The 22,583-nt window shown below is 31.7% G+C and overlaps 1 protein-coding gene across 2 annotated transcripts in view; it reads left to right on the plus strand.

Moving 5' to 3' along the window:
- The window catches only part of CSMD3 (CUB and Sushi multiple domains 3), a 1,174,336-nt gene that overhangs the window by 262,238 nt on the left and 889,515 nt on the right, over positions 1–22,583 (plus strand). For both annotated transcript variants that reach the window (XM_072734033.1, XM_072734032.1), the window contains exon 4: positions 8,785–8,979. In XM_072734033.1, the coding sequence (XP_072590134.1) occupies positions 8,785–8,979 (195 nt within the window). The remainder of the gene's footprint in view (positions 1–8,784; positions 8,980–22,583) is intronic.

The raw sequence follows: 22,583 nt of genomic DNA on the forward strand, positions 1-22,583 counted from the left end.
GAATATTTCCTCTACTTCTCTTATCCACATAGAGATTTTTATTTTGACTATCCTTTTCTACTCTAACAGGTACTGATCCATGGGAAACATTGGCCTTAATTGAGGGGGTGGGGTGGGGGGTTAGGCTGTGCTTTACCCAGAAACTCTGGAATTTGAATAGGGTGCAGTGATGAGAAGAGACTTTGCCAGAAGTAAAGGAAAGGGAGGGTCGTTTCTTTCTCCTGGTACCCTCTGTTTGAATTTAAGGTAGCCTGGAATTCAACGTTTCTGGAAATCCAATTCTACGAAGTTTACAAACAAAGCCCAGGAGAGTGATAGAGCAGCAAAATGGAAGAAATCTTGAGTCCCTGAAGATCTGAGGGCATAGTCTGATCCCTCCTAGCCTAGACCAGTTGAAGAGTCACATAGAGGAATAACTGCTGTCTATTTTAGCTATTTTATTATAGGGCCTTTGGGGCTGCATTAGCATAACATTGACCCTAAGACATCTAACTTAAAGGCTCTCCAAAGTGTGACCCTAAGATTCATTTCTAAAATTTCATTCTGTTTCATCGTAGGTATACTATTCTACTTTGGCCATTTATTTTGCATATGACCCTTGACCATATCTTGTGCATTTCTCTTTCTTGCATTTATTCATATGATTTGACCTTTCTCTTGACCCCTCTTCAACTAAAGTTCTCACCTTTAGTTCATACAATATTATTCCTTTTTTATAAATATATAATAGGTAACTTTTAAAAATTCAGCTATGGAGTCTATTTTATTATTTAATTGCCAGAAGGTCATACTATACATGGTTTATGTTTCTAATTGAGTTATAAGTTCCAAAAGAGCAGAAAGTGTTCTATTTTTTATATCTCTTTGACATTTATACTTCAAGCTTCAGTAATTATTTGGTGATTGATTAATTGATGAAACACAGTGGCATCTCTCACTCATATTGGATGAATATGTAATCTAGTAAATTATCCATAATCAGCTTAACATATCTTTTTAAAGATACAAATTACCCAAAAGTCTTAATACACATACTTGTCCCAATTCTGTCAGAGGAGTGGAGAGTCTATTCATATTTTTCTATTATTCTGAATCAAGTTATCAAATGCTACTCATACAGATGCAGTATTCCATTTTTAGAAACTTTAAACTGAGAATGGTGCTAATATCCTTCCATTCTACATTTTTATTTTCTTTGCTTTTTTAAAATTCTGGTAGCTACACAGGCTCTAGCTAGGTTTAAATAATCATAATTTAAAAAATATATCATGACCTTTCCACCCATCTATTTTAATGTGTTGGTAGTTATTTTACAAAGTAAAAATACAGTATTGCTTTTCATAAGTTTAGTTTAAGTGGTAAAATTTGTTTTGTCAAAAAAAAGGAGCACAGATATTTGAAATTGAAAGAATATTAATTGCCTCTTATTCACAGATCCAAAGTACACATCCAGCAACTGGTAGTCTTGAATATTGTGCAATGAATTTTCTTCATTGTATCTGACCATTAATCTTGATCTGACTCTAAAAGCTTTTACCTCTGTTACCTGTGGGACCTGTACACCAATATCAAAACAGAATGGTGTTACCTAGATAACATAGATTTTTGTGTTTTTGGTTTTACACTGTTTTACTGCTTCACACTTCCTTCCCTTGGAATTATAATTAGCCCATCCAGTGATTTACTTTAATTAAAAAAATAATGACAATAGATTTTTTTTCTGCTGCTGTTTAAAATGCATTATAATCTGTGTGCATTCTCCCTTCACCACAGCCAGATCAATGCAGTAATCTATTTTCTTCTTAGACAGATGAACTGAGACAGTGTTGGCTTATTCTCAGTTCTCCCCCTGCAACCAATAGTTTGAATCCTTTTCATTAAGTTAAAATAATAATGGTAAGAGCATTCAATAATGAGCATTCATCCTTTTGATTGCCAAATCTGAACCTTTTTGAAGCTTCTAGATAACTTTTACAATGTTCTTCACTCATGGCCAAATCTGAACCTTTTTGAAGCTTCTAGATAACTTTTACAATGGTGCATGGCCTAGTGTTCATTCCATTCCAGCATCCCAGTGAAGACTGTGGCAATGACCAGCAGCTTAGGAACTAGGTTCATGCTTAAGAAGTGGCTTACTGAAGTTAATGAATTTTCATTTAAAAATACATATTTAGATGGCACAATTATATAATTCGACCTATAAAATCACAGGCAGGCCCTGTGGCCCAGAGCTCATCATGACCCAAGTTTAGGTCATGATGTGCCTACAGCTCTCTCCTAGTCTAGTGGTTCCACTCTATTTTGTCTTTAAACATTTACTCCTACAAACTCTGTGATGATCATCTTTAATGTTTTTCTATTAGCAAAAAAACTCAGTGAACTGAGCAATCCTTTGTTGCTTGTCAACAGCATACCACAAAATGTACTGAGTTCTTAATGCATAGAGATGAATTGGAGCCCTTATTCTCAAGATGCTCACAGTCTAGTGAGGCAGCAAATTTAAAAAAAAAAATGTATCATTGAGTCATATATACTGAAGTAAAAGTCCATGGAAAACAAGAGAGATTTAATAGCTGATCAGAATATCCACAAAATTCTTGCTCATCCAGTCTCCAAGTGAATTCTCAAATGATACCATTTATATCCTATGTGAATGTAATAGTTTCGTATCCTTAATAAAAGAATATTTTGTACCACTAAAAAAGTTGGAAAATGTATTAGTTGGTTAAGTACTTTGAAGTCTCAGGATGAGAGGTACTAGGTGGTTCAACTTGATATTATGTTCTCCTAAATTATTTTTAATCATCTGGGAAATAAAATCCTGAGATTAATTTTCTGTAAGAAGTACAAACAACTTGATTTTACTTCCCTTAGTAGATATAATTTTACAGTGTTTTAAAGCATTGTTAATTGATCTCAGCAGGATCATGCTTCATCTATTTGACTGAATAATTATGCAGTTCTGTAGTCATGGTATCCGTTATCCTTTCATTTGGTTTTCATTCCAATTTTCAAGGTCAGGTTTTCTTCTTGATATTTTGCTAACTATCTTGCCTTTCACAATTATCCATGTGCTCCTAACAAATTGGGGATTTTTAAAAAGCTAAGGTTATTGTAAAATGTAAATCACTCCTCCTTTTCTAAATTGCTTAGTAGAGTTTTACTGAATTTCTCTAAGAAAATGTGATAAAAACTCTCTTTCAGTCCTTGATATACACTCTTTTTCAGGATTCAATTTTTTTCAAAAGTATTTGAAACTTTGTTTTATTTTTTAACGTATCTGAACTTTGTTAGGATGCAATACATCACATACCTTTTTATTTACCTATTTTTATTTTTTCACATACCTTTTTATAATCGCTGTGCCTGGGATAATGCTTCACATATGATACCAACTAATAGATGAAAGAATTAATGAATCAATGAAACCCATAAGGAAGTTTTTTGAATTTGGTTGTCCAAATATTCTATCAGGTGTAGAGTTACACCTTGAATTTCATTTATGTCCTAGAGAGGAGTAATTGAATTTTACCTTTGACTAAAGTACTATTTTTTGACTAATTTTTAAGACATCAGGAATGACCTAATAGCATTTAATGAAGACATGGCCCTACCTTTAGTAGGTCATAATTTAATCACACCTAATTTAGATGTCTCAAATGCAAAATTGATTATAATAAAAATAAACCTACAACTTGTTGAGCTAATAATAATATCTGCATGTATTGCATGCTTGCTCAACATATATATTGTTTTATATAGTCATATTAACAGCCTTGTAAAGTTGATATTCTTATGTAAATATAGTATGCATATAGTATTCTTGCTACTCATCTTTTTAATATTAGTTTTCATAATCATATCCACCAATTAATCAGTTTTAAGATTGAATTACTATTCAATTAGTAAATTCACAAAACATATATCATACACACTTATGAAAATCTCTGCTTATTGTACATTTAGATTTCAGTTATTCACTCTGAATCATTCCCTTCTCTAGAGCTTATAGTATCTCCTTCAAAAAACATTTAATGACACAGCTTATTTTTCCAATCATGAACCTATGCATACGTTATGTATTCACTACATGAACCTGTCTTTGGCCAACCCTTTTGGAATATTTTTTGTAATTCAGTTTGTGCCCTACCATGCTCATAAAACTTTGCCAAATCTAGTAACTATTATAGTACTTTGATTCTTACATTTCTAAATTTTGAACCTACTAAACCCTCTTTTTTTTAATCCAAATCACTCTTTATCCTATTTCAGATCTCAATTTAAATTTGAATTTATCAGAAAATTCTTTCCAGACCTCTTCTTAATGAAGACTAAGTTTTCTCAATTATATACTTTCATTATAGCCTTATGTTTCCTTTATCCCCCTTGTCATATTATAATTAATGCTATGGAACTACTTATTGACTTGGTCAACACCAAGTTGATAAATTCCATGAGGGCAGGGCCATGTCTGTCATTTGCAAAACTATATCCCACAGTACTGTCCATATTAGCTTTTTAATAAACACTTGTGAAATGAATATCTTTTTTTTCATGGCAACAGCATGCAGTTGTGAAATAATCTAAGGTTTCTTCTTTTTTTTAATGTTGGAAACATCTAGGCTAGAACTACAAATCTATCTATTAGTTGGGTGACTTTGGGAATGTTACTTTATCTGTGTCTATTTCCCTTTCTGTACAACAGGGAAAATCATATATGGTGTTGGGTAATTTGTGAGATGTAAGTGGGAATATGAATGCTTAAGTGCCTAGAAAGAAAGGATGACTCACAGCTGATCTCAACAATTAAGGTTATTAACTTTTTCAATTTATAAACTCTTAGAAGGTGAGGAAGGTGGTGTTGCTTTAACTGGTCACATCACAGAGCACCAATGCTAATGATAACCTCCAAGAAGTTCTGATGAATAAATTAGTTACTAAGTAATTTATAGGTATGCTTCCTTTCAACTAATATAGAGGACTGTCAATAAATCCCAGCCTCCATTTGGATTTTTATTTATCTCAGATCTTCCTCCAGGAATTTTTTGTTTTATCAATAATCCCACACAGTTTAGTATGGTTTATGTTGCCTTCACATTATTTGCTGATAATTTCAATATCTCTGTGAAGAGAGGGTAAAAAATAAAGATATATTTCTAGAAAAAAACAGATGAATTTTAATTTGACTCAATCATTTGGACAGAGCAGTAAACTTATATAAAGTCTCTGACATTTTCAGAAACATTTTTTGAGTGTAAAGTCTTCAGACTAGTTTTCCAGTAACCTTCTTGATTTACTACTCACTCTTGAGTACTTCTGTTTTATCCACAAACACAATCTCATGGCCCAGATACCAATAATACATTCAAATAAAACTGCAGTATATAAGGAATTTTATATATTTATTTTTTGCATTTAAAGAAATTGATCAGTGCTCAAATAATAGTATCATGAAAATAACTTTAAAGTATTCTCTCCAGAACACTCCAATCCCATTTTAATCTTTGCCTTATGGAATATCAGATGAGACTATGTCACTTATATAATTGTTTTATTGTAATAACCAAAACTTTCCAATCCTTATTTTAGTGTCATCTGTTGGTGATAGAAGGTAACTGAGTCTGGCAATTCTGCTTTTTAGATGTAATTATTTACTTCAGAAGCACAGTAAAGTGATAAGCAAGCATGGTGTTGTTATCTTGTGGGTACATTTGGGGAATTAACATGAAAGTTCTTTATTGTTTAAATCTTTATTTCCCTTAAGAATGATTTTATAATAAAATCACCAGTTATTGTAAATACCATGTATAGCAATGATTAGTTTATAAGCTGCTTTTACTAAATATGGCAGACTGTGTCTTCACTTTCCCCTGCAATTCAAACTCTTGATAGCTGGTAGAAACAATGTCTAAAAATTAGTCGCACTTAGCTAGTTCTAGACTCTCATATTAATTAACAAGTTAATTTAAAAAGTTCAAATATGAAGCACTATTTATTTTTTAAAAATCAAGACTAAAAAGTGAATCAGAATATAGCATTTTTTGGTGGTGGGTTATAATTCTTTCAGTTAATATCACATCCTTGGCTGTTTTGTCTTAAAATGCACATAGCTTAGGGAGAAGTCCCAAATTAAATGGTTGGGAGAGGACAAAAAATAGAATCCATGAGCAGTGGCTATAGAATTGGGATCTCGTAAACTTGAGTGTGAAACATCTTCCTGTCTTCATGAGATTACTAAGTCTACAGAGAATGAGTAGTTCTTATTTATGAATGTCAAAAAACAAGGGCAATTGAAAGTAGGAAATTCCTGAAGTTGAGAACCAGATATGTTTTAGAATTTTCTTTTTTGAGTTTTATTTTGAAACAGCCTAACTTCTTATCTGTCTGTTGACTTAGAAATAATTCAGCTACAAGTCAGGCAATAGAATAGTTAATGTATTAAGATTACAACCAGGGCTGTGATTCATTCATTAACTTACTTCCGGTGTTTTCCATTTTTGCTTCAGGTACTTTGTTCTGGGTAATGTTTATTTGTTCATTTAAATCAAAGTTAAATCTGAGAACTATTTAGAGCTTGCTTCTCTCTTTCCCTTCATCCTTCCACCTAACTGCTTCCTGTGAAATAATTTAGAAACTGCTTTTTCTCCTAGATATAGAACTTTATGATAATTGAAGTCCTGACCTTAATTATTTTTTAGGAGGTGAGAGAGAAAGGAGTGGATCAATTCTAAGGCCACAAGTGGTAGTTTCATTAAGAGAATTTCCTTTGTTATTACTATATTTAAGAGATTGAATGCTTATTCATTTTATCAAAACTTATTAACCTCACCATCTCTTGCAGCAAACATCTCATCGTTCAATCAAATGAATTTTAAAAAAGAACCTATTTCAAGAAAAACTGTATTTTTCAAAAGCATTTTAAAGAATTACTCAAAATTCACAGACAATAACTTTGTTTCATATTTTGCTGAAAGTGAACTTATACCATATGCCTTGGAAAAATAGTAAAGTGAAATATTAGAGATCATTAAAACCTTGGTTACTGATAAATATTTTACAGATCTTATTGTTGTACCGTTAATGCAGAGGAAGCTTAAGGAAATTGCCTGTTATTTAGAGAAACCATTGATATTTAATTAACATTAGTCAAATTTCTTTTTACTTTTTTTTTTCAGGTTTTAGACTAAAATAGTTGTCATAAACTAAAAGTGAATGCTTTATTTCTAATATATGTAATGTATAAATTCCCATAAAAGTCTATAAATCTTCAATACATTTTTCACTGATTAAACTGACTTCATTTGAAATTTATCACTGATTTTTCCCACTATTATTGAAAAGTTTATACAGAAAAAATGAGGTTCACTTAGGAAACACTGCTAAAAGTACTACAAACCTATTACGAATAAAAATACAAAATTTCAACTCTGCATACACTTCTTATTTATAAATGGCCATTGCTTTTGTAAAATTGCATCCACATATTATTTAGATATTTTTACTTACTGTCATTGATATTTTCCATATTATGGTGGCTTTTAGGTATTTGGTTTAATATAAAATAACATTACATGGAACTCACTAACTATATAAATGGTATGAATATCAAGACCAAATGGAAACATACTTCATTTTTGTGTTGCAGTGGTTTTTTAGCTTTTTATTTTGCAATAATTTCAGACTTTCAGTTAAATTGTCAAATTAGTACAGAGTTATGCTATACTCTTACCCAGCTTCCCATAAAATTACTCCTGTAACCATGGCATAATTGTAAAAAATAGGAAATTACCATTTATATATATAATACCCTTAACTAAACTGTAGCCTACTCAAACTTGAATACCTTTTAGCTCAGTAATTCATTAATTAGTATTTGTATTGACAATTATTTATAGTATGAAATAATATAAAGGTAATAGAAAATTTAGAAAATAATATCAGGAAAAAGAAATCTTTCTTAACCTCATTAATTTCTTTAAGTTTTACTATTTCTATGTATTTTCTTTCTTTTCACTTACAGTGAAACTAGACTTTTCCTCTGAGATGAATATTATTTTTAAAAATCTCTTATATTTGTATACTTGCATACTTTTAAATATAAACTAATAAAATAAAGTAATAGATAAAATCCCCTAACATATCAGGCATTTTCCGGGTACTTTATATATTGATCTATTTAAAACTTCACAACTTTATGTACTTCTTATTATTGTATTTTCAGGTTAAACAAATCGGGAACTTTAGCCCAGTCTCTCCAACTTTAAAAATATTTCATTTCATCACTGCACTATATTTTTCTTATTTAAGTGGAAAAAAAAGTTTTTACCCAAAATGCACACATATGTTTTTGGAGAAATGTTTCTGATTCAGAGTTAAGCAGATGCATGAAAGTAATGGGAGCATTTTAATAAAACTTGATTTGCTTATTACTGTGTTAGTAGAATGTAACTTTGAAGAAGTCATGTAAGTGGTATTAATCTTAACTTTATTATCTGTATAATATGAGTAATGTTGATTTTTAAAATTGCTAGAAAGATTAAATACTATAAAATATTTAAAATTTTCTAACACAAAGAATGAAACCTAATATCTTTTTGGTAAAATTTGGTCCCTTTCCCATACTTCTGTGTTATATGTGTTGAGATGAAAGCCATTTCCTTTTATTGTGACACTTGTTGAAAGGAAAAGAGATATATCTGTATCTACCTATAATTTTTAAAATCTAAAACATTAAAATAATGTATTAAAATAACTGTAAATTCTCCTTTTCTCTCCTATTTACAGAATTGCAGAGTAGCTCTTGTGGAAATCCAGGAGTTCCACCCAAAGGTGTATTATATGGTACACGGTTTGACGTTGGGGACAAGATCCGCTACAGCTGTGTAACTGGATATATTCTTGATGGCCACCCTCAACTCACCTGTATAGCTAATTCAATTAATACAGCCTCATGGGATTTTCCTGTTCCCATATGCAGAGGTAAAGAAAAAAATATTTATTTATTTTTTTTACTGATTGAATGTTTGACACATGAAAATGTTTTAAAAGTAAGAGTTGTAGTCATACAGTATATTTGCAAAATATGTTTGGCACCTCATGCTTGTTCCTTTTATAAAATTTGAAGCTTAAAATAAAAAAATATATTTCTGTATACTTGTACTATATGACATGTATACATATATTCCATGACAAGTTTAGAAAAAATGCTTGTCAAAATAAGATGCTACTTGTGAAATGAAACAGTACAATATATCTCTATATTTATACACATATGTATGCATAGTACATAAATGTGCTTTAGCATTTATATTAGACACAAGGTTAGTGATGTTTAGAAATTTAATTAGTCTGTCAGAGTCATAATTTTGTTGACATTTTGAAGTATTGATTGAAACCGTGAATCTTTTAAAGATACCTAGTGGAAGACTTAGCTTGGGAATTTGTGAAATAAGAATGCTATATAATTCATTTAATCGATACTGATTAATATTATTTATTTTATGGGGAAAGCAATAATACTCTAATGTGGAAACATTTTCAATGTATTGTGACTAAAACATAGAACATGTTCAGTGATGTTCAGTGGAAGCTGAATTCATGGATGAATCTTGCCCACAGAAATTCTGGAGACCTTTATTGTTTTCTGCGGGCTTGGCTTTCTAACAAAAAGACATAAATAAGTTGTATCTCTTTTATCCTTTGGCATTTGCTTCCTGTATGAATGGGACATAGGAATGTCCAGCTGCTGATCTAAGTCACTTTGTAGCTTCCTCTCCAACATGTGGCTGGAAGTACATGAAGGAAAGACCTCTGAAAATCAGAAACAGCTAGCTTTTTATCCCAGCTTTGACAATGACCATAGGAGTGACCTCAGGCAAATTGTGTCAACTCATTGAGATGGATATTTGAACACTTAGAACATCATTTGAATACTGTAGCATACTAAGAGATTTACAAGTATAGTCGTAAATCTCTTTAAATTTCACAACAATACAAAACTGAAGTGCAAAAAATTTGAAATAACTGTTCAAGTTTAGTCAGTAAATGTCAAGAACTCCAAAGAGTCAGATTTTACTCAACTCTCAAGTTAACAGATTTCTCTGCCACAGTTTCTTGGGTGATGATAGAAGACCCCAGTCTTTTGGGTCAGAAACAAAGGAAAGTTTATTATTCATATACATGCCAGCAGCCAGAGTATTAACATTTGTGCTAGTTCTCAAAGCCCTAATTCTCACAGAATGATATAAATAGTATGGGATACCTGCACACATCATAGGTGCTATTTTAGGAGATGGACGATGAGTTTAGGAAATTGAATTCTTTATAAATGAGCACGTCTGCCCTTTGCTCTGAAGCAAAGACACCCCTAGGTGCACCTCTAGTTAGGCACCCCTAGTTAGGCACCCCTAACTTTATTCCCCAAGCTTATAGGCAAACTTGCCCTTTACTCTGGTGGAAGACACTGTCCTCTAAGACTATTGTACAAACAACTTTGAAAAGATAGTTTAGTACAAAGAACAGAAGGACAGTTGGACTCTCTGCTTACAAGATGTGAAGAAATGTTAAAGTCCATGGAGAAATTTCTCTCAATTTGAAGTGTGGTGGTTTTGCTAGATTTGAACCCATTCTGTTTGGTTCTAAAGCCTAAGCTGTTTTAGTGATACTTCACTAAAATAATTTGTATCTCTCTTCAGAAGTGTTTTATTATTTGAAGAGAAATGGAGTTTTATAGTTGAATCAGTCAAAAGACTATTGTTATTCTTCCAAAGCATAAAACTTCCAAAATCAAAAGGACTCATTAAGGTATATAATACCAAAAAGCATTTTTAAGAGATTTCAGGGGAGCACTACCAGTACTACCTGAATATTTCTTCCTGTTGTTGGGCTCCTTCTTTATCTTAGTTCAGAGAAGAACCTGTGGAACACTAGTTGTGCCCCTTTTTGACCAGGGCCTTTGAGCAAAGAGTATATTAATTTTGGAAAGTATTTTTTTAGCTCTAATAGGATGAAGAGGTGGAAAAGCTAACATCATAGTACTGTTAGAAGTTGATATGATAGTATATGTAAAGTACCAGTTACATACTAAGTTTTATTTATGCTAGCTCTATCCACTTTTTATTAGCACTTCTTACTGTCTCCTCCCTAAAGAAAAGAATTACAGTCCTTAAAAAAAAAAAAAAGAATGACCGTCAACAAAAAGTGGGTGGATAATATCTATTATTGTATATTCAAGTCTAACCCCAAAACCGATACTCTATCTTGTCATTGCAGTTTTATTTGTTTTCCCAGAGTATGTACTCTACTTCTCACCCTCTAATTTCTTCAGACTTATTTCCTTTGAACTGTATTTCCATTTTAACCTCTATGATTTTTACCTTTGCTTCTCTTTAATAGTGATAAGAGTGAATACATTTACTCATTTTCTCATCTATTTATTCGAACCCCACCCTGTGTAAAACATTATTTTATGTACTGAAAATCAAAAGATGATTAAGAAATAGATCTTGTCTTTAAGAAGGAAGTTCTAGTGGATTTAAACATTGTGTAATCAGATAATTACAATAATGTGATAATTGCCTTCATATCAGAATCTATAGAGTTGTTAGGCACCTTGATAAGGACGACCTTAATTTCTCCCAGTTGAGTGGAAGAAAGTTCAGGTAGGGATAACACTTTAAGGGAAGATTTCACAAAGGGCTAACTAAAAATAAAAACTACATAGAGCAAGAACATTTTCAATGAGGCAATAATTTTCCTTTCTAGTCTTAAAAGTAGTTCTGGTATGTTACTAATACTCACTGGCTAAAGGTAGAGTCTATGAAGTCAGATTTCACAGAGCATATAATCTAATTTTCTAAGGAGCAATTTATCTCCCATTAAGCATTTTTTAAACTTAAAGAATAGGGAAATTGAGTATTTGGATTTTGTGTGGTTGTCATTCACACAGAAAAGATAGACTATTTAGACCATGGCTCCCCTCCTCTACTCTTTGCCACTTGATAGCATACTGATTCTTTAATTTATAACTTTGCAGGGGGCTGATAACCCTGTAATGATCTGTTTATTGCTTTCCCTGGAGTTTACATAGTTTCTCTCCTTGACAAAACCGTGCATTTAGAGAATTCTTCTGATGCTTCCTAACAATGATAGTTTAATTAAGAAAAACAAATGCTACCTCGACTTAGAGGGTATGGTACAAAGGATTTTGTGTTTGTTCACAAACAGGATGAATTTTATCAACACTATCTGCTAGTATTTGAAAAAGACAACTAACTGCTTGATGCTGAGCTACACAATCTTCTATAAAAAGTGAAAGTGAATTCCTATACTATAAGTCTGTATTGGAGATACCTGGGACATGTGCCTTTTCTGCCCTCTCTCCTTTGATAGATGTTTCTATGACATTTATTCCCAGTGAGTTGCAATGTGGCCCCAGAGTCCTTCTCAACTCAGTGCTCCCAACATTCCTTACTAATTAAGAGCATTTGGCAGACAAGGTGAAAGGTATATGCTATTCCTAAATTAAACGTTCTAAAATTCATAATGATATTCTATATTCAGAATGGCATTTTGATATACACACCCCAGGGCAAACTAATAAAACTCTTTGTAAAAGTTACACATAAAATATAGTGTTTTAAATGGACCTAAAACTTGGTCCACAAAAAGTCAAATCATTGGATGGAAGAATTAACCTAGTAAGATTTAAGTCATCAATCATAGAATATTTAAAGTTGTATTGGGATGAATTCTAGATTAAAGAAAATTTTAAAAGGGTGTTATATGTTTTAGAAAAAAAGTGATATATTTTCTTGATGGTTTGAGTATATTTATAGCCCAAAATAAAGATCTTAGAATCCATAGAGATTTCAGGGAAAGCAGTGATCAATAAAGAAATATGATGCTGTCAAATGTTGACAGGGTTTATTTTGATCTGATAGGTGAGATCCGTTTGGGGGAAAGCTTCTTTGTTAGTGATGTAGATGTCATATAGTCAATTAGTGCCATGTGACCTAAACCAAATATTTGACAAGACAAATAAGCAAAAGAGCTATTGAGGGAACTGTCACTTCTGGCAAAGCATAAGAAATTGCCATTAGCTACATTAATAATGAGGAGTGAGAAGAATCTTCCAAGTTTTATTTTTGGGAATAAGATTGCCTTCTCTGACAATGTAGTGAAGAAAACAGTTGATAAAGAAAAGAGCATCAACTTGTTTTGTCAGAATGTAACTTTATTCTACTACTTAAAACCTTGGGCAACAATTCTGGATCAAAATGTGTCACCAAAACTATTTGCTCTTGGGAAGAGCAAATAGAGGTAATAGTTGGAGAAGAGGATAGAAGAGGAAAGGTTTAGCCAGATGTTTCTATATGCAAATTATACTAAAAGCCTTCCAAAGAAATAGTAATTTCAGATCAAGGTTAGAAGTAAAACAAACAGCCAACACACCCTCCCCCTGCCCACCTGCCCCCAAAAGCAATTAGTAGAGAGTGTGGAAAAGAAGTAAAGCTTGTAAGATATATTGTGAGGCTCATGGAAGGATGTTCATTGTATTTATATGTTCCTTTGCTGAGTGATCTGGAAACCATCTCAAAAAGGCATTAGAAAACAGAAAATGCCATTTAATCTGTATATTTGCCCTGTTGATGCACGTATGCATGTGTAAATGTAGAGACATGATATTCAAAAATATGATGCTACAGTAATAAAAGGTCTGGTTTCGATAAGCCTAAGTACAAAAATAATTACAAAAATTAGAAAATATTTTATTAAATTGAGAACAAAACACATAAATAACTGAATGTCATGCTTCTATTTGTTTCCTGTAGTACTTAAATATAATGCTGAGCTACAAATCGAAAAATGAAAATATTTTCTAATACGGTATTTTCTATGTGAGATCAAAACAGTCCAATGTTGTTTTTTGAAAATTCCCTGTAATATTTTAACAATTTTTCTTTTGAAACTAAAATCTTTAGTCCCCCTTCTTAGCATTTGAAAATAGTAAATTGCTTTCTTTTTTGCTTAAATCCATTCCCAAGGAGAGGATATTTTATTGTAATTCTCTGAATCATAAAAAGTACAGTGTTAGGGATAAATTGTTTTGTGCAAAGAAAAAAAAGAAATTCACTGTGACTATCAGAATGTCATGGGCCACACCATGCATTAAGTATTCTTTTTAAAAAATTGGGGCTTTTATGGTTCAATGTAGTCAATTTCCAAAGATGGTATTGTATGGTACTGTTTTATTTATTTATTTATTTATTTATTTATTTATTTGCTCAGCACACTCACATGAGTGGTGGAGATGGAGGGGCAGAGGGAGAGGGGGAGAATCTTAAGCAGGCTCCACACTCAGTGCAGAACCTGACCTGATGATATTCTATATTCGATCACTTGATCATGAACCGAGAGATCATGATTTCAGCCAAAACCAAAAGTCAGTTGCTTAAAGGACTGAACCACCCAGTAGCCCCTCCGAAGATGTTATTTTAAAATATTACCTCAGGAAATCTTTCAGCAGACTTATTTTCTCCACCACACTTGCCATTATTATCTGAGTAACCTTATTTGGGCACCACATTTTGCTTTGCATTAGCCCTAACATTTCACATAAAGGTTTCCTGTTTCTTTATGTGAACTACTATATTTGATAGTCATGAGGAAAATATTTTTAGTATGCCTTTTAATAAATAAGGAAATTAAGCATGTATCATTTGGTAATGGGATTATACTATTACATCAAAGATTTTCAGTTCACAAGGAAAAATTTCCAAGTGTCCAAATGATTTGTAGGCTGTTCCATCACCAGTCAGGCCAACACTCATTTGCCCTCTCACGAACCCTAATCTTGTTCTGAAAAGTCCATTTGTGTGATAAAATGCCAAAAATGTCCTTATTAAAGTATTTAGCATGATAGAGCAAAGGACATATGATTTGTCTTTGAGGTCATAAGATCTGTGAACTGATTTGCCTTCCTGCTATGCATTATCTGAATGTGTTGTTTCTTATGTCAGAAATTGACCATTTTTACCTTAGTAGGCTGAGAATGTTAGAGAGATTAGCTTAAATGAGGTAATATTTAAAAATATTTGTGTAATGCCTAGCATATAGAAGTTAACAAAAATTTGCAAGTTGGTTTCAGAGACATTTTATAAAAGTAATTTAAAAATAAATATATGTAACAGCTATCATTTGTGTTACATATGTGTTCAGTATATTTAAACATATCTGTTGATAGTTAAACATGTGCCTACAGCTCTGATATAATGGAGAATACTTTTTAAGGTAACAGTAAAAAACTCTGTAAAAGTGTGGACTCTGGACCAGTTAAAGCTTTCATTTGCTTTACATCTCTGCCACTGAAAAGGTATAGAAACTTTATCTTGGGGATCCCTGAGTAGCTCAGCAGTTTAGCGCCTGCCTTCTGCCCAGGGCATGATCCTGGAGTCCCGGAATCAAATCCCAATCAGGTTCAACTGCATGGAGCCTGCTTCTCTCTTTCTCTGTCTTTCTGTCTCTCATGAATAAATAAATAAATAAAATCTTTAAAAAAAAGAAACTTTATCTAGATATTTAGTTTTTCAGATCTTAGTTTTCTCATCTGTATAATAGAGGAAGTCCTCACTAATTTATAGCACTATGATGAGGATAATATTTAGGGATGTATATAACATACCTAATCCATAATAATCAACAAGTAGCAATTACCTAATTTCTAACATCATCATCAAAACAGGTATTTGAAACCTTGATAGCACCAGAGAATGGACTTATGTAGGACCATATAGGCAGTGGAACTAATTTTTTATCAGAGTTGCAGTGGTTAAGGAGAATTTTAAGCCCTAAATTAACCTTAAAAATTAGGTTGGGGTCAGCAAATAATATACATCAGTGGTGAAAATATGTTTCTCAAGGGTTACAGCACGTCTTAGGCATTCATTTCTGGAAATTGTCACATTTGAAGTATATTCAATAACTAAACTGATATATATTAAGAAGTCATTATTCACAGGCCACAATGCTAAGTGTAGTGATGGATAAAACAGCCCAGGCCTCTATTGAATGTGGAATCTTTTATTTGGAACATGGTCTATATGGTGACCTGGAAAAGATAGAATGGCACTCTTGTGTAAGCAATAGGTGCTGGTCTTCTGTGTGTTTCTGATATTTAGAGAAAAAAATCAGGGCCTTGTATTCTTACCATATAATTGTCCTGTTCCGTGCTGCTGCAACTAACAGTAAGCCATGACTTCAACATTCAACTTACACATTATTTTCTGCATATGATATTAGTATGTTGTGTCTCCATTCAGGAAGAAATTTCCCCTCCTTTTCCACCCTATATATGGTAACTCAAAGATTTTTGTGACTTTACTCAATTGTCCAAGTTTTTTGCTTCTTCATCCACCATTCTTATTATAAACTAATTCATTTTCTTTATTGCCAAAGAAAATGAATTAGATCTGTATTTTTTCTTTATAGGTTACGATAATATATTATTAATTTGCAGAGGTTTGGTTCTTTGTCCTTAATAGAATGATTTCCATTTTTTTCTCTTTTGTACAATTCTTAGAAAAATGCCAACAGTGTGTATTTTGAAAATCAAAGACAAAGTAAGTTTCTGTTTCATGTTGACTGAGTCTTTAGATATTTATTTTATATAACTTTGAGCCATGTACTTCTATGGAAGTTTTGTTTACTTGTAGTTATTGTCTGCTTGTTTTGACAAACAATAATTTAAAGTATTCTAAGTAAAGGTCTAGATTATTTGAGGAAAGTTTATATTTTTCAAGAAGCTACATCAAATAGTTTCATAATATTGCTCCTAAAATAAAAACAGAATTTTAAAAACATTAAGCAAAACTCATTTCTAACACTTATCTACATTTCAGAACATGTAGAAAGATAGAAAATTATATTATCTTGATGTCTACAAAGCATTCATATGATTATATGGGGCCATGACCTAAAGAAAAAAATGATGAAAAAAAATTTAAAAAAAAAAGAAAAATGATGGAGTGTGCTTGGCCAAAAATATGTTGATAGCTTCAGAATTTCTGGTGGTAAAACAGACTGTTCTATAGATAAGAACCTTGTAAAGCAATCCTATAAGGTTATACTAGGATTTAAGCTCAGTGAACCACAGTGATGATCATTTGTTATTCTGTTGCTTTGTAAAGCTACTTCAACTCAAAAGTTGAGGCAAAATAGTTTTGGATACAGGAGGAAAGGGAGTGGAAGCCCACCAAAGACATTGAATAATGCCATAGGACATGTTTTAGTAGACTAGCTCTATATGAAAAGTCCCGTTTTTTGGACTTAGAAAGACCAGTATAAGAATTTTGATAAAATCATTCTGGAAGGACACTTCACACATTTTTTGCCTTAGGTGCTGCCTCTCCTTGTTACAGTTTTATTGGTCACTCACTGTCTTAGTAAATTATGTGAAGGATGTGTCTGGTTGAGCCAATCAGTTATTAAAGACCTTAGATGTAATTAATAATGAAGAACAAAATTGAAATGCTGAAACATGAATGTCTTCAGAAACACTGCTTTTTTGATCTATTGGTCTAATGTGCTCAAAATCTAAAATGTTTCTATAGTCACTTTCCTTACGTGTTTCCCAAATATAAATCTGACTCAACAGAACAGAAATAATTTTATTTTTACCATATGTCTTAAGTTTGTAAAACTGGTATTTAATATCTTAAAATTTAAGGGAGTCTTAAAAAATAAGTATTTTACTTATTACTTTTGTTCTCATATTTATATAATTAATTCCTTGTGTCTTGACCAATGCAATTTTCTCTTATTTACTGTTCCTTGTGCCTGAGGTTATCATAGCATTCAAACTAAGTTAAAATATTAAGGTCATTTATTTATACTTGTATTTAATTTTTAACTAATTAAAAAAACAATGCAGTATTAAAAACATGACACATACAGCAAACAAAATAAATTAAATGTAAATAAGGATAGCTATGTCAAGAGAAAATAACAGGAGTGAGATGAAACCAAGAGCAAAGTTAATACACAAAAATCATGTCCTATATTCTTCTATATTTGTTAGAATCAGCATTAAGTTTGATTTTAATCCATCTGGTAGCCTAAATAAATTGTGAAAACATAATTAGTTCATAGTCTCACAAAGTAAAAGCAAACAATTTTTGATGGAAAACGAAACTTGCAAAGTAGAGTAAGAAACGTCTTATGCAGTATATCATAAGGAAAGTAGAGAAAAAAAAGAAAGTAAAGATTAATTTAATGGTCTCTGTCTTTTACGATATCTGTAAATTTGAACTCAGGGAAAGAACTTTTTAGGGTTGCATCACATTTTCTTTCTGCTATACAGGAAGGCTTTGCTGTTGAGAAGATCGAGGACAGTATTGCTAGAATCAAGACACATATGCCTGATGTCACTGCCTAATTTAGAGATGTATAAATCTACCTAGATTTAGTACTAACCCAATTTTTTCTTATTTTCAAAATTTTAATCTGTTACTTTATAAATTTGGAATTTGCCCTCTGAGAACAGCCAAAAAAGCACTGTTTCTGCATGATCTTAATTTTGTCATTGAATATATACTTAATTTCCTAAACAATTTAGTTTTTATATATATACCTTTTACACAGAAAATTCAGTATGACATGTAAAGACTTCATGCTTAACATTAATTTGTAAGCACCTATTTATAAATACTGTATCAATTATTCTAGAGTTTCTGAAAATGTATGATTGCAATCTCATAATCTTTTCTAAAATGGCTTTGATGCTGAGTTTTTGTATGTACAACTTTAAAAGATGATTCTAAACAATGGTAATGAGGTCATTGTCAATTAATTGCATATTTAGAAGATTATCACATTACAAAGTATCATGCCTCAATAAAAATATTGGGCATGTTATTGCTATGTCCCTAAGCTTCATTCAAAACACAGAATTTGATAGTTGTAGTGTTAAGATGTGAAAATTATAGCAACATATTCTCATATTAAAGATGAGATAACATCTTTATAATTATATTCACTTAACAAACACCTATTGATTGACAAAGATGGAGAAGAGATACACAACACTTACTGATTTTAGAGAATTTATAATGTCTAGGATGTATGCATAAATAACTACATACTGTAGTATAGATAGCCACTTCTATTGCATCTCCCACACAAAGGTACAAATAATATGTCATAGAACTTCAGAGGCAGTTGAGGTTTATCTTGGTGAGAGATTAATATTGATGGAAACTTGAAAAATAACCGGTGATATGATAATATATTGTACTATTTCCTTTTTATCTCATAACACATAGTGAACACTTTCATTGGGTCAGAGATAGTTTTGAAATCTACATATAATAATCCATTTAATCTTCATACTTATGCTTTACAGAGTTATTACCCTCTGGATATCCATTATATAGATAAGGAAACTAAAACATGATGTGGTTAAGAAAATTCTCAAGATTGCATAGCTAGTAAAAGGCAGAGCTAGGATTTGAATTCAAACAATTTGGCTCCAATATCATTTTCTTAACCTCTGTATTATACTCTCTTCCCAACTATCTCAATTATAAACATTTTCTCTCCACTTTTTAAAATGTTATCCAATAAAAATGCTTAACACTTTTCCTTAAATTAAGTCTAACCAACCATAAAACAAAAAGTCTTAATTTTATAGAAATCCAGTGTTGAGCTACTGCCTTAACCCTCTACTCATTTCAATTAAAGATTTATTAATAATTGTCTTTCCTTATTTCTTTGCTCTTCACCACTTTTTTTTTTTATGCTTTCAAAGCATTTCAATGGGTAAAAATAGAGAAAGCACTTTCCAGGGCAAGGGAGCAAATGTATTTAGTCACATATAATGTGCATAGTCATGTGAATGTTTATAGCTGTGTGATGTAACACATCATTTGGAGAAACTAAAAATGAGTTGACTTTGGCTAGTGGGGACAGATATAGAGAGGAGAGATTACAATTTCAACTGAGAACATTGGTTGAAATCATCTTTCGGAGCATTTTGAATCTAGATTAAAGAGCTTGAAACTTATCCTCTAGGCAGGTGTAAGCCATTAAATATATTTGAATGTGAGATATCGAACATTTTTTTTTGACCAACTAGCATCTGCTGTTCATGTAAAATTATCCATCATAAGTGAAAGACCATCATCAATAGTCAGAAGGTTTGTGTCCTCCATTTTTGCACACAAAAACATTTGCACAGAAGTGGAAGATAGTTGAGATTAGTTTCTATCTGTCATCTTTGTTTAGGATGCTGTAACAAAATACCATAGACTGCATGGTTTATAAACAACACAAATTTATTTCTCACAGTTATGGTAGCTGGGAAGTCTAAGATTAAGGCACTGGTAAATTTCCACATATGAATTTTTAGGGGACACATACATTTAGTCTGTGCCACCATTTCAATGATAATACAGCTAATATTTATTAAATCCTTATCATGTTCTAAGGATAATATATCTAAGCATTATAGCATATGAATTATCTCATTTTACCTTTATAAAAACAATTAGTGATGAATATCTCATTTCAAGTATCACTGAGGCAAGTGGAGGTTAAAAAAAATTGTCAAAGTTCACACTGGCATAGTGATTAAAACCTAGTAAACTAGAAACATTTTCTGTAGCATCTTGGTAAGATTCTAGAACCAGTGTAACTTTCCAGTGATGGTTAAGTTTTTCTATGCACAATACTCTGGTTATTGAAAGAAGGACAATTGTGATCACTTGTGAATGGAGAGTGAATCTACCACCAGGATTCATCCTCTGGCGTATCTGTAAATGCTAAAAGATAAGCTAAAATTTCAATTAGCAACAAAAAACTTGAGTTGCTATTGATATCTAGCTTAGTAACTAGTAAATATTTAGGAAAGAATGTGCTACAGTTAGTCCTGGGACATTTTATCAGAAAGGCCACCTTCAAATGTTTTTGGATACTATCTTTCCTTCCCCATAAGTTTTAGCATCTTCAGTGTACGGTGTGTTTTAATTCAACATCTATGCTCTGAACAGAGCATATTATTTTTCAACCATATTGGAGATGATTTCTTTAAAGATAGAGGATTTCTAGGTCAGTTACTAAAGTATATTTATTAAGTGGTTGTGAGGGTAAATTATTTCATGACGACATCTGTATCAATTCTTGGCAATCCTCAGTAATCTCAAAGAGAAAGTGTCCCATTATATGGGGATAATTTGTCTTCCTAAATCCTTCTAAAGTTTAACTAAATTTAGTGTATATTAACAAACTGGACATTACAAGTTATAGTTTGTTTTTATATGCTATTGATTCATAAGCTCGAGGAAAGTTAGTTTGTTTCATTCAATGAAATGACATTCTTCTATCAACTATCAAAATTTAGAATTCTTCCTAAACTACTCATATAATCCATGTATAGGGAAAGTGTTTAAAATGAAATTAAAGATGGAAAAGGAATAAAGAAAAATAGGAAAGAGAAAATTAAAAACACTTCCAATATTGCTATATAGCTAAAAATTTGTGTACTTTAGCCATTCATGTTTATTGTATTCAACATTAAAATATATATCACCACCACTTCCACTCTTCCAGCTGAATCAATGAAAATTATCTAATATACATCAATGAGCAATTTACTTTTGAAGGATGTGTTAAACAACCTTGCTGAGTCTTTTCTGGATAATCTTAGAAAAAATGAGTAAGATTATTTCTTATGTTATTATAAGTTGCTAAATCCTAAATTATTTCCCAGTAAAACATATTATCAAATAACATGGATGAACAATTGAAAGTATTTCACTCCATACCTTTAAAGAATATTTATTCTATCAATTTGTGTTTTCAGGCAAATCAATATATCACTTTCACTTATAATTATTTGCAAACATGTTAATGACCATCATTTCTCCATTCTCTCATATGTGACTTTTTCAGTGTTGTCTTCGCTGAGCACTAGTGTTTTGATTAGCTGATAAGAGGTGAAGTTTTCATCCTATAATATTTTGACATAGCAGCCAGCAGGAATAGTAGGCAGAGGGCACTTTCATTGTTTTCCATCATTTGAACAATAATGCAATCAATTTATATCCCACAGGATTAATCAAGTGACCTTTAATGTATTTTATATTATTTTGTAGGAGCAAATTATTAGTGAGGAGTAGTTTAATCATTTAATGAGAACCTCAGACTCTTTCACTGACTTTTCTTAATTAAATTGAGGTTAACTCCTTCTATCCTCATGGATAATTCAACTCAATAGAGATATTATAATGGACTTCTTTGAAATCAAGTGGCTGAGTTTAAGGAAAAAAGTAAAGGCTTGGCAATTATTAAGAAGTCATGAGGGTTTTTCATCTTATTTAATATATAAAATTTAACTAATAGGGCTTGTATCAGTTAGAACAGGCTAGGCCACATGGCAATAACCCTATACTTTCAGTATCTTCATAAAATAAAGATTATTTTTTTTCTGAGTCTGCCTATCTAGTGCAAGTGATGGGTAAGCTCTGCTTGCCATAGTTACCCTCTATCTCAGGGTTATAGAGGCCACATCTCAGAACATTTTTCCATAA

This window comes from Vulpes vulpes, chromosome 13 (assembly GCF_048418805.1).
Source record: "Vulpes vulpes isolate BD-2025 chromosome 13, VulVul3, whole genome shotgun sequence".
Classification (NCBI taxonomy): domain Eukaryota; kingdom Metazoa; phylum Chordata; class Mammalia; order Carnivora; family Canidae; genus Vulpes; species Vulpes vulpes.